Source organism: Otolemur garnettii, unplaced genomic scaffold (genome assembly GCF_000181295.1).
Source record: "Otolemur garnettii isolate 467f Iridium unplaced genomic scaffold, OtoGar3 scaffold00264, whole genome shotgun sequence".
In the NCBI taxonomy this organism is placed as follows: Eukaryota; Metazoa; Chordata; class Mammalia; order Primates; family Galagidae; genus Otolemur; species Otolemur garnettii.
Genome location: NW_003852659.1, coordinates 237,984 through 249,125, shown reverse-complemented (window position 1 = coordinate 249,125; position 11,142 = coordinate 237,984). Strand labels below are relative to the sequence as shown.

The window sequence follows — 11,142 nt, the reverse complement described above, 5'->3', positions numbered from 1 at the left end:
GGATGTGTTTGTGAGGTTTCTGTTGTGGCAGGCTCTGACCTGGATGCTGTGCGTTCAGCATTGAACAGAAGCTGTTCTTGGTCTTGACCAGCAGAAGTTCTGGGGAGGTAGCTGTGAGCCACCACATGTGGCACTTGAAGTGGTTGGGGGCAGCATTCCTGAGAGTAGTTGTCAGACAGTGTGGTGAGGGTCAAGAGAGGTAGCGAGTGGGGAGGAAAATGATAGGGCAGGATGGGAAGGCAGCTGGCAGGTAGAAGCGGGTGGGAGCACAGCTAAGTTATAACCTGGGCCCTGTCTGGTAGCCTTGCAGAGTAGGATATGGATGAGCAGGGGCTGGATAGGAGCTAGCAAAGTCAGTGTTTCAGAGTAGTGGAGGAGTTTTGTCAGAGGAGGCTGGCTAGGGAGGGCCGGGTTGGGAAGGGCCTTGTTAATTCATGGTGAGGGGCGCCCAGCAAATTCTCTTCAAGAGGCTCTGAATCCTCTGGCTTCTGCATTTGATGAGGTGCCTGCTGCAAAAAGGTCAGGTGGTGCTCCTTATGGCTTCTCCCTGGAGCAGTCAGGTATTTGTTTTGTTTTTTTTTGAGACTGAGTCTCACTATGTTGCCCTGGGTAGAGTGACATGGTGTCACAGCTCATAGCAACCTCAAACTCTTGGGCTTAAGTGATTCTCTTGCCTCAGCCTCCCAAATAGTTGGGACCACAGACACTTGCCACAATGCCTGGCTATTTTGTTGTTGTTGTTGTAGTTGTTGTCGTTGAGCAGGTCTGGGCTGGGTTTGAACCTACCTGCCCCAGTGTATGTGACTGGTGCCCTAGCTGCTGAGCTACAGGTGCCTGTGGTCACAATTTTTAGATGATTTGGCTGTTAGGAAAGTGGATGACGGGGGTTTCTTGGAACAGTCTGGGTGAAAGGTGATGATCTGATTTAAAGCAGCAGCAGGGATGAGAAGTTGATGGATTTGAGGAATCTGTAAAGTGCCCTTTGTGTGATCAGTTTGTGTCTCGTGGGAGGGAGAGGAAGGTCCATGACCAGGTATGGAATGGGAGGTGGCATGTGAGGATGATGAGCACTTTGGCAGGGGGCGGAAGGTCAGAGTGGGGCCAGAGGCTTTGGGGTTTCTGAGACACCCAGTAGAGATGTCCAGGAAGCATTGGGGTGGACGGGTCTGTGTTCCCAGTATAAGGGCTGATAGACACTATGATGTCATTGAGAAATCAACCTTCCTTTTGATGTGGGACTATATGAGCTTGTCCAGGCAGACAGGGCTGGGGTGGCAGGGTGCTGAGAGAGGTGAAAAGAACCCAGGGAACCCAGGGGTGTGGGTGGAGGAGGGTGTGAGGAAGAGGGCCAGCAACAGCTACTATGCCTTCGCTTCCTGGAGCTCTCCCCAACCCATGTGTCCCCTGCTCTGGGATGGAATGCCTGGTGAAGCTGGGGCTAAGCGAACACTTCTTGGGAAGAAAGAATGGTGAGGCTTTGTCGTCAGCTGACCTATTGGACTTTTAAAACCTGGTCTTTTTTTTTTTTTGAGACAGAGTCTCAAGCTGTCACCTTGGGTAAAGTGCCATGGCGTCATCTGTCATCCTGGGTAAAGTGCCATGGTGTCGTCATAGCTCACAGCATCCTACAGTTCTTGGACTTGGGCGATCCTCTTGCTTTTGTTTTTCTATTTTTTTAAGTAGAGATGGGGTCTTGCTCTTGCTCAGGATGGTCTCAGATTTGTGAACTCAAGTGATCTACCCACCTCAGCCTCCCAGAGTGCTAGGATTATAGGCATGTGCCACTGTGCACTGCCTCAGTTTTGATCTTAAGCTTTTCATTATGGATCTTTAAAACAGAGACTGGTAGTGATGGTTTATTTGTATCGCATGATAGTACACATGGTAGTGTTACAGTGCTTCATCATCAGCTTTAGGTTAGCAATAATCTGTTCTTAATTTATATTCATCTTATCCCCCCTTTTCTGCTAGAGTATTTTAACTCATATATGTATTTTACTTATAATACTTAAGAACTATTTCTCTAATTTCTCAATTACTTACATTTGGGGTTAACTCTTTGCTGTGCATTGTAAGATGTTTAGCTTATTCCCAATTTATTCCCACTAGATGTTGGAGGCCCTACAACCTCCTCCCACTTTGTGACATCTCAGAATCTGTCAAGACATGTCCTTGGGGGACACATTTGTCCCTAGTTGAGGACTACTGCTCTAACCAGATAAACTTTCTTTAAAAAATTTTAAAACCACAATACCATTATTATATTAGCAAAATTAACATTATTTCTTTTGGCTTGGTGCCTGTGGCTCAAGTGACTAAGGTGCCAGCCACATACATCTGAGCTGGCAGGTTTGAATCCAGCCCGGGCCTGCCATACAACAATGATGGCTGCAACCAAAAAATAGCCGGGCATTGTGGCGGGTGCCTGTAGTCCCAGCTAATTGAGAGGCGGAGGCAGGAGACTCGCTTGAGCCCCAGGAGTTGGAGGTTGCTGTGAGTTGTGATGCCATGGTGCTCTACCCAGGGTGACAGCTTGAGGCTCTGTCTCAAATAATAATAATAATAATGGTAATAATTTCTTAATTGTATATACTCCATATTCAAATTTACTGTCTCAAAAATTACTTTTTTACAGTTAGTTTGCTTCATTAAGGATCCAAACAAGAGCCTCATGTTGAATTTGTTTACAAACTTCCAATTTACTGTATCTTGCTCCCTCTCTTCTGTTTTGTAAGCTGTATGATTTGTTGAGAAATAGGGTCATGGGTCATTTGTTATATGGAATTTCCCGTGTTGAAATAGGCTCACTATATCCTCCTCTTCTCCATTTTCCTATAAATTGGTGGTTCGAGCATAATTAGGGGCTTGAGTAAATGAATGTTCAGATTAACTTTTTCTCTTCTTTATTCAACCTGGGGTTTGAATTCTAATTTCTGAGCTTTCTGTCCATCTCGTCTTTCATCTTTTGTTTGGGTGGAGAGCGTGACTCCCTCCAGGTGGGTCCAGGAGTACCCCATGGTGCCTGGTGCATAGTATTTCAACACAAAGTACCCCATGGATGCTGGGTGTGGTCGCTCATCTCTGTAATCCTAGCACTCTAGGAGGCTGAGGTGGGTGGATTGTTTGTGCTCAGGAGTTCCAGACCAGCCTGAGCAAGAGTGAGACCCTGTCTCTAAAAAATACCCAGGCGTTGTGGTGGGTCCCTATGGTCCCAGATACTCAGGAGGCTGAGGCAAGAGAATCACTTCAGCCCAAAAGTTTGAGGTTACTGTGAACTGTGGTGCCAGGACACTCTACTGAGGGCAACAAAGTGAGACTCTGTGTCAAAAATAGAAAAAAAAAGTACCTTATGGTGGCTGGTGCAGAGTAGACCTTGAACACATGTGGCCCCTCTCCTTCCAGTAGCAGCCCCTCATCTCCCAGCAACTGCCCTGTGTAGCTCAGTTGACACTCAGGCATGATTATGTTCTCTTTCTGTGTGCCTGTGGGGTCCTCTGTTCTCTTAATCTGTGCTCTCTTGTTTTTATCCTGGAGGACGTTTGGATGAACACTTGCCAAATCTGCACTAACCGTCCTTTTCTAATCTGTGGTGAGGCCCTCTTTCCCTCCCTGCCACTTTCTTTGCTGAGTTCTGGGCCTGGCTGGTTGCTGGAGATGAGCCTTGTTTACAAACCTGCCTCTTGTTCCCACAGATCTTTGTGGAGTTCACCTCTGTGTTTGACTGCCAGAAAGCCATGCAGGGCCTGACAGGCCGCAAGTTCGCCAACAGAGTGGTTGTCACAAAGTACTGTGACCCCGACTCTTACCACCGCCGGGACTTCTGGTAGAGGCGGGCAGGGGAGGGTGGGGGCAGGGCTGGCTGGGGGCTTCTTCCTCCTCCGGTCCCCCTTTTCCCTCTCTGAAGATGGGCAGAGGAGTGACAGCCGAATGACAGCCGGCAGCAACTGGAATGGCAGCAATTAGGGGTGGGGGGTAGGGGGGTGGGGGGATAGGGCAGGGAGGGGACTGGGGAGGTGTGCACACAGGCCCACTCAGACACACGCACCCATACAGACACAGAGGGAAGGGGTTGGGATGGGGATGGGGTGCACAGTAGGGTGGGTAGGACCCCCATAGCCCCTCCCAAAACAGCCTCTCCTCCTTTGGACCCCCTTCTCCCCTTCCCCCCATGGTAGGATTATAGCGTGTTTATATTTTATGGCCAAACTATTTTGAATTTTGTTGTCCGGCCTTCAGCGCCCAGCCCTCCCTTTTACCAGGACCACAGCTCCATTCCTTTGGCCTCTGGTCCTCTCTGACCCCCTGGTTTCTTACATAGTTGACTCTGTCCTCTTAGTCTCCCCGACCTGCGCCCAGCCCAGTGGCCCCTGTCCCTCTTCTCTCTGTGGCAGTTTCATATTTGCTAAGACGAATTTGCTCATTAAACATTTTGTTGTATTTTATTTTATGGAACTGCGCTGTGTCCACTGTGTACGGCCACTCTCCCTTTCGGTGCTGGTGGGCGGTTTCCTTTGGAAAAGTGCGGGCTGAAGCTCCCGCTTGGGAGGGTGCGCTGGGGCCCCCGGGCACGCCTGCGGGCCTCGGAGGGCGGTCCCTGGAGGGTGCGGGCAAGGTGGGATCCTGCACCATCTGGGGAGGGCAGGCGGCTTCGTGTGCTCCGGGCGGTCACAGTGTGGGCAGACTGCGGACCTCAGCTTGCACTTCGGTGACCCTCATATGCAGCCCTCCCGTACTTCCAGGCTCTCAGTCGAGCTCCGCAACTGCAGGCGGAAGTGATGTAAGGGCGCCTAGCAACGGGCGCTCGCGCGCCGGAAGTGATGCACCCTGGCTGGCTAGGCAGCCAAAACGAGAGCGACTGGGCCTGGCGAGGCGCTGAGGGCGGGGCGCTGAGCCACTTCCGCTTCCGGTCCATCGCCTGCTTCGGTTTCCTCTCGTCCCTTTGGCGGCTCCCCTCCCCCGCCCGGCTATCTGCGCCCCTCCCGGGCGGCGGGGCGGCGGGGCAGTCGGCGTGCGGCCGTCCTTGCGTCCGCGCGCCTCCGCCTTTGCTGCCCGGGGCTCGGTGTGTGCCCCCGACACCGAGGCAGAGCGCGGATAGGGGGCTGACCGCCATGACCCCCCGGATCCCGGCGTGACGGGGCCGAGGTGAGCGCGGGGCTGGGGGCGCGGGGCGGATCGCGGAGGTCCGACCTGCCCTGAACACCCAGGCCTGGGCTGCAATGCGCGCGGTTTCGTCTGGGCCTCGGGATCTGGGTTCTAGTCCCTGTCGGCTTCTGTGTCTCTGCACCTGGGTCGGCCCGGAATGCCCCCGTGTCTCTGTTGGTCTCCAAGTCTCGCGTCTCTGTTTCCTGGTTTTCTGCCTGTGCCTCTGTTGCTCTATCCCCGTGTTTGTTTTGGTGCTTTTAAAAAAGGATTTGGAGATAGGAGTGTTCCTGTGCGTCTGTCCCGGCTCTTTCTCCTTAAGTTTCTGTGTCTAATTGTCAGGATTCTATTCTGGACTACGTATATCTCTCTGGGTTTCCACGTCTTTATTTCCCCAGGTAACTCCTTCTTGTCCTTAACAGACACCCCTCTACTTCTGGTGCACATCTTCCTGCTGCCTAGTCTAAGCATCTCAGTCTTGTCTCCATACCTATTACTAATCTGAAGTTTCTTTTCAGCTGTCTGTTGCTTAGTTTAGGATCTGCCGCTTCCTCCGGGTTTCTTAATCTCTAGTGTGGTGGCCAAGAGCTCCAACCCTCGACTCAGAGGTCCTGCTGCTAGCTAGCTGTGTGATATTTGCCAGGTGATTTCTGTCTCCAAACCTCTCAGCTCCCTAAACTTTAAAATGGGTGCATTCATCGTTGCTACATTGTAGCAGCCTTGTGTTTTTAAATCCAAGTGATGCTTATAAAGTGCTTATAACAGTGTCTGGTATGTAGCAAATGTGTAATTACTGGGAGCTCTGGTTTTTAGTGTTACAGTACTTAGAGATTTTCTGTTTTACACATTAAGTGTTAGATATTTGTCATTTTAGTACCTTGGAGAATTTTGCCATATCTTTTGTATTCTATTTATTCTAATAATTTTCTTTGAGTAAATTTAATTTGAAAAAGTCTCATTCTAAGCAATATCTGTGATCTTAGCTTTGATGTCCTAGTTGTATATTTTTTCTAACACTCTTCAAATAAGTACACATATTAAAATAGCACATCTTCTGCTGCCACCCATTTGGAAATGTCTTATTTTTTCTCTGATAATAATAACAGTCAGTGTTACTGAGTGCTGACTTATCAGTGGGACACAGTGCTAAGCACTTTATGTACCCATCTTGTTTAATCAACAAGCCTGCCAGGTAGGAATTCTTTCCTTCATTTCAGAGTTGAGCAAACTGAATCTCAGGGAGGTTTGCTCCTCTGGTAGCTGATGTGGTCAGGATTTGAACCTAGATTTCATGTTCTTTTCCATTATATCCTATTTTTCTCAGCCCCAGGGCTCTTTTCTCTTTTCTCTTTTTGTCCTCCTGCCTCTTACCATGTTTTCTTATCTGTTTCTTATTATGTCTTTGTCTGTGTTACCCTGTCTCTGGATTGGTCTTTCTCCCTGGGTTTTTCTGTGTCTCTTTCTGTCCATGTGTCTGTGTCTGTCATTTCTTGTCACTAATCTTTTCTGTATTTGTCACATCATTTCTTCATTTTAGTGTGTGTGGCTGTGTCTAAGTTGGGATTGTGATCACTTTTGTTCAAATAGCTATACCTCTCTCTTCAGGCCCCTGGCTCTCTGGCCTGAGTTGAAGTCAGGGGTCAGCCTTTCTTGCTCACCCTCTTAAATCATGGTGCAGTGAAAACCTTGTTGGAGTGGCATTGACTGTGATGGTCTGAGCCTGCTCTGGGACCAGGTTGCTCCAAGAGTGAGATGTGTCCCTGGGCAAGGAAGATAGTTACCTGCTCTGGGTCTCAGCACTCTCCCCCACCCCCCAAGGTGGCTGTGAACATGGAGTTGCTGCAAGGGTTGGGTGAGTTACTGTGTGAACAGCATGGAGCAGGGCCTGGCTCAGGGTGAGAGTTGCATAAATGGCAGCTATGTTTGGTTGATTCTCTTCCTTCTGCTCTTCTCATCACTGATCTCAGCGAGGTTCATAATTTAGGTTAATTTAAAAGTGAGTTTTGGAGTTTCAAGTGGGCCTTGGGTAGAGTCTGCACTGCTATTCTAAGTGTCTGACCTCGGCTGAAATATTTACTCTCTAAAAGCCCAGTCTATGTTAAATGAGATAATGCACCTTGCAGAGCAAGTTCCTGCTAGGATGCAGGCTGTGAGGCCACCTCCTTATCTCTCCTTCTGAGCCATGGGCTTCTCCCGCCCTTGGGACGCCTAGTTGGCTGGTAACTTCTGTCCTCTTGCCACCCTGGGATGGCCCCCCCCTTCTGCTTGTTTTTTTAATACCTTCATGGGCTCCTTTCCTGTGTTGCTTTTGGATTCCTCCACTCCTGCCCCCTCCATCCTTGCTCCAGAGGTCTTTCCTGCCCTCCTTCCTTCACTTCCTTCCTGAACCATTTTCTGAATGGTTTTTCTGGGCCAGCTTCTCTGCTGGGAAAAGCCACATCCAGACAAATGTATTCTCTGTCCCTGTGGAGCTCAGGGGTCAACCTTAGCCATAGGATCAGACAAATGATTATAAAATCATGAAAGCAAGAGAGTCTACTGACAAGGCTCTGGGGATGGTAGCTGTGGTGTTGGGGTGCAGATTTGGGACGCTTAAGTGGAGCTGTTGGGGTGAGTGGGTATCCCTGGGGGAGGAAGGAAGAAGAGTACAAGGACGGAGGGTCTCGTGATGTGCTGCCTGCTTTCACAGAGCACTTTCTGCTCACCGTATTCTCTCAGTTCCCTAGATCACTGCATGGAGCCCCAGTTTACAGCGAAGAAAGCCAGGAGGCAAAAATTCTTGGCTCATTTGCCCCCTGTCCAAGGTGGCCAGCCAGGAGGTAGCCCAGCTGGGGTGAAGGCCTATGATCTGCACATTCTGCCTGGCTGAGCAGGGGCCCCAAGTGGGAAGGAGACAGCATGTTTGAGGAACTGAAAGATGGACGGTTAACTTTCAGATGGAGGTTAACAAAGGACAGAGCCTTCTGGGCCACAATTAGGACCTCATCTTCTGCTTTGAGGGCAATGGGAAGTCCCTGGAAGGTTGGGCACAGGCTCTCAGCAGTATCCTGTTTGTGTTTCCAAAGGTTCTCTCCCCTTCTTAAATGCAGTGACCAACCTCCAAGAGTCACTCCATCACGCCACGCCTTGAGGGGGCTGTGCCCCTTACTGCTGCTGGGCACCATGTCGACCTCATCTCTGAGGCGCCAGATGAAGAACATTGTCCACAACTACTCAGAGGCTGAGATCAAGGTTCGAGAGGCCACAAGCAACGACCCCTGGGGCCCATCCAGCTCCCTCATGTCTGAGATTGCTGACCTCACTTACAACGTTGTTGCCTTCTCGGAGATCATGAGCATGATCTGGAAGCGGCTCAATGACCATGGCAAGAACTGGCGGCATGTCTACAAGGTCAGCCCTGGGCCTGTGGGGCAGGGGTTGGGCAGGCTGTGCACCCCCTGACCATGTAAATCTATTTGAACAAGTGGTACATTTCTAAGATTCACACACGCAGAAGGACTAAGAAGGTCTCAGTTCCCTCCGTGCTGAGTGCACAGATGCCCGTTCCTCTCTCAGCCTCTGGGACCACCTCTGGACACCCATCCAAGCAGGTGTGTGCCCAGCAGCCCAGATGAGCCCAGACGTGCTATGTCAGACTTAGACTGTGTACTGTTTGCTGCTGTTTGTCTGACATTTGGGGAGAGGCAGGCCTTCAGGGACAGGGCACAGATAACAGGTGGTGTTACCTGCCAGGAGTCAGAGAGGAGGGGCTGGCTACCAAGGGGCAGCACGAGGAAATTTTGGGGATAGTGGGACTGCTTTGTATCTTGATTGCAGCAGTAATTACATGTCATCCACATTTGTCAGAACTCAGACCGTATGTTAAAATGAGTGAGTTATACTGTATGTAAATTTGTCCCCAATTTCAAAAAGGAAAATGAGACTCTCTTAGAGAATATCCTGTTAGGATATAAACGGTCACATTTATTTTTCTTTTAAAGTTTCATAATGCTCAGCTACATAGATTAATCATTACTAAACTAGTTCCCTGTTAATGGATTTTTTTTTCTTTAAGGCATGTGCAGTGGTCTGCTTTTATATAAGTAAGGGTGGGAGTATCCTTATATGTTTGCCAATTTCTAGAACAGGAATTTCTGGGTCAAAGGGTTGTATGCCTATGTGATTTTGGTAAATGCGGCTAATGCAACTACCACAGAAGTGGCCTGGTGCGTGCTAGACCACTGAGCAGATGCTCAGATCTTGGGTCACAGCCAGAGAAAGGCTTGAGTCTGGGCAGGACTCAGCAATCCTGTTTTCTGTTTGACCACTGCTCTTGGGGCCAAGGAGCCTGGTATCCCCCCCTCTGATCACTCTATGCCTTGTGTTACAGCACAGTGGCCAAGGATGTGGGCTGGGGCCAGGTGACTGGGTCATTGTCCTGGTGGTGGGGCCTCAGGCTAGTTATTGGGTGTTGGTAGATGTCTGACCCTGGGCAGGGGCTGGTGAGAGTCAGAAGGTCTTGGTGCTGCTGCTTTGGTGGCATCTGCACAGGGCCTAACCTCACAGACTTGGACTGGGGCCTGTCCTGGCCTAGCTCCCTGTCTTTGCTGATTTTTGACACCTCCTGCTCAAGTCTCAGAATGAGCAGGATGGTTCCCTCTGCTCAGAGGTGAGGCAGTTGAGGCCAGGGAGTTGAAGCAGTGAATTGAGGCCTGTTTTTTCTAACTTATTTTCAAGCCCATCCTGACATAGCCCATTTGGGTCTTGGTTTGGGTTAAATCACAGGTCAAGTCAATAAATTGGTCACTTACTGTGAAGGACTGGGTGGTGGTCCTCTGAGAATTGGAGAAAGGGCCAGGGATGCAGGCGAGTCTGTGAGAGGAGGTGGGGGGATGGGCACGTGAAGGGAGGCACATTCTTCCTGACCCTAGACCTGTGACTGGGTAGTGATACTGGGGACAGAGAACAGTAGAGTGGCCCTTGGTCAGGTGTGGCTGGCAGGTGTTAAGGTCTGGGAGTAAGGGGAGCCTGCTGCAGAGTGGGAGGGTGCAGGGCAGGGCCTCTGCTGCCATGTGGGTTCAGGCTGCTTTCTAAAGATGAGAATGGCTTTTGGATATTTCAGTAGCAAAAAAACCCTATAGGCAATGGGAGGTCTCTGTGGGCTGCACACAGTGAAGTGACTTGTCCCATGTTCATTCCACACATTGTCCTATGGCCCCTATGAGTGGGCCCTTGCTGGGCTTAGCCCTGATGGGATCCTGCCTGACCTCAAATAGCTCCTGGGTGTGTAGGGATGAGGTTTGGAAAATGTAGACAGCTTGGCTGGTGCCAGGGAGGAAGGGACATAGCACAGGACCCTGCCAGCCCTGGGACAGCTTCCTAGAGGAGGTAGGCCATGCTCATCACAGGTTCCAACTAACTCTTTCAGCCTGGTTCTTGCTAGGAACTGCTAAGAGGTATATTTGCTGAGGTATAATGTGTGTATCGTAAAATCCTCCCTTTCTCAGTACAATTCTCTGGACATAAGACTTAGGAACGTATCTCAGGACTGTCACTACAGTGAAGACATAATCTTTGTCACCCAAGCTCCCCATGATCCTTTGCAGTCCTTCCCAAGCTCTGCCCCTGCCCAGCCACCACTGCCCAGGTTTGTCCCTGCAGCCCCTCCTGATTTTTGTGGCTCCCCTTTCTCCCTTCCCCAAGTCAGAGGCTATGGGGCAGCAGTCTTTTCTTTGGGTGTGGTGGGGTGGGGGCAGGCGTGTGTGTGTGTGTGTGTGTGTGTGTGTGTCCCTGGCTCATATGGCTGAAGGCACAGGGCCGTTGCTGTACTTGGAGCCTGTGTTTTCTCATGCGGAAGCTGGAATACACTCTTGGTATGCCTCTGTCCTGAGCGTGGCGGTGTGGGGTCAGCAGGTGTCACTGTGCTCCTGCTGGCTGCATGTAGGTAGCTGAGCAAGGCATAGGACAGACACTTAGGAGGTGGAGGGTGCTTCCTGGGTCTGTTTCTGCCCAGTGCCTCCCTTT

General features: G+C 50.4%; 2 protein-coding genes across 7 annotated transcripts in view; both read left to right on the top strand.

The window, feature by feature from the left end:
• Window positions 1–4,447, top strand: part of U2AF2 (U2 small nuclear RNA auxiliary factor 2) — an 18,669-nt gene extending 14,222 nt beyond the window's left edge. For both annotated transcript variants that reach the window (XM_003802888.1, XM_012813463.2), the window contains exon 12: window positions 3,693–4,447. In XM_003802888.1, coding sequence (XP_003802936.1) covers window positions 3,693–3,827 — 135 coding nt within the window. In that variant the 3' untranslated portion in view covers window positions 3,828–4,447. The remainder of the gene's footprint in view (window positions 1–3,692) is intronic.
• Window positions 4,448–4,857: 410 nt separating this feature from the next.
• The window catches only part of EPN1 (epsin 1), a 19,799-nt gene continuing 13,514 nt past the window's right edge, over window positions 4,858–11,142 (top strand). The window contains exons 1-2 of one of the 5 annotated variants that reach the window (XM_012813460.2): window positions 4,858–5,142; window positions 7,858–8,529. In XM_012813460.2, the coding sequence (XP_012668914.1) occupies window positions 8,038–8,529 (492 nt within the window). In that variant the 5' untranslated portion in view covers window positions 4,858–5,142; window positions 7,858–8,037. Of the gene's footprint in view, window positions 5,143–6,696; window positions 8,530–11,142 lie in introns of those variants that run through there. The other 4 variants (XM_023508673.1, XM_012813461.2, XM_012813459.2 and 1 more) reach the window with 4 other exon arrangements.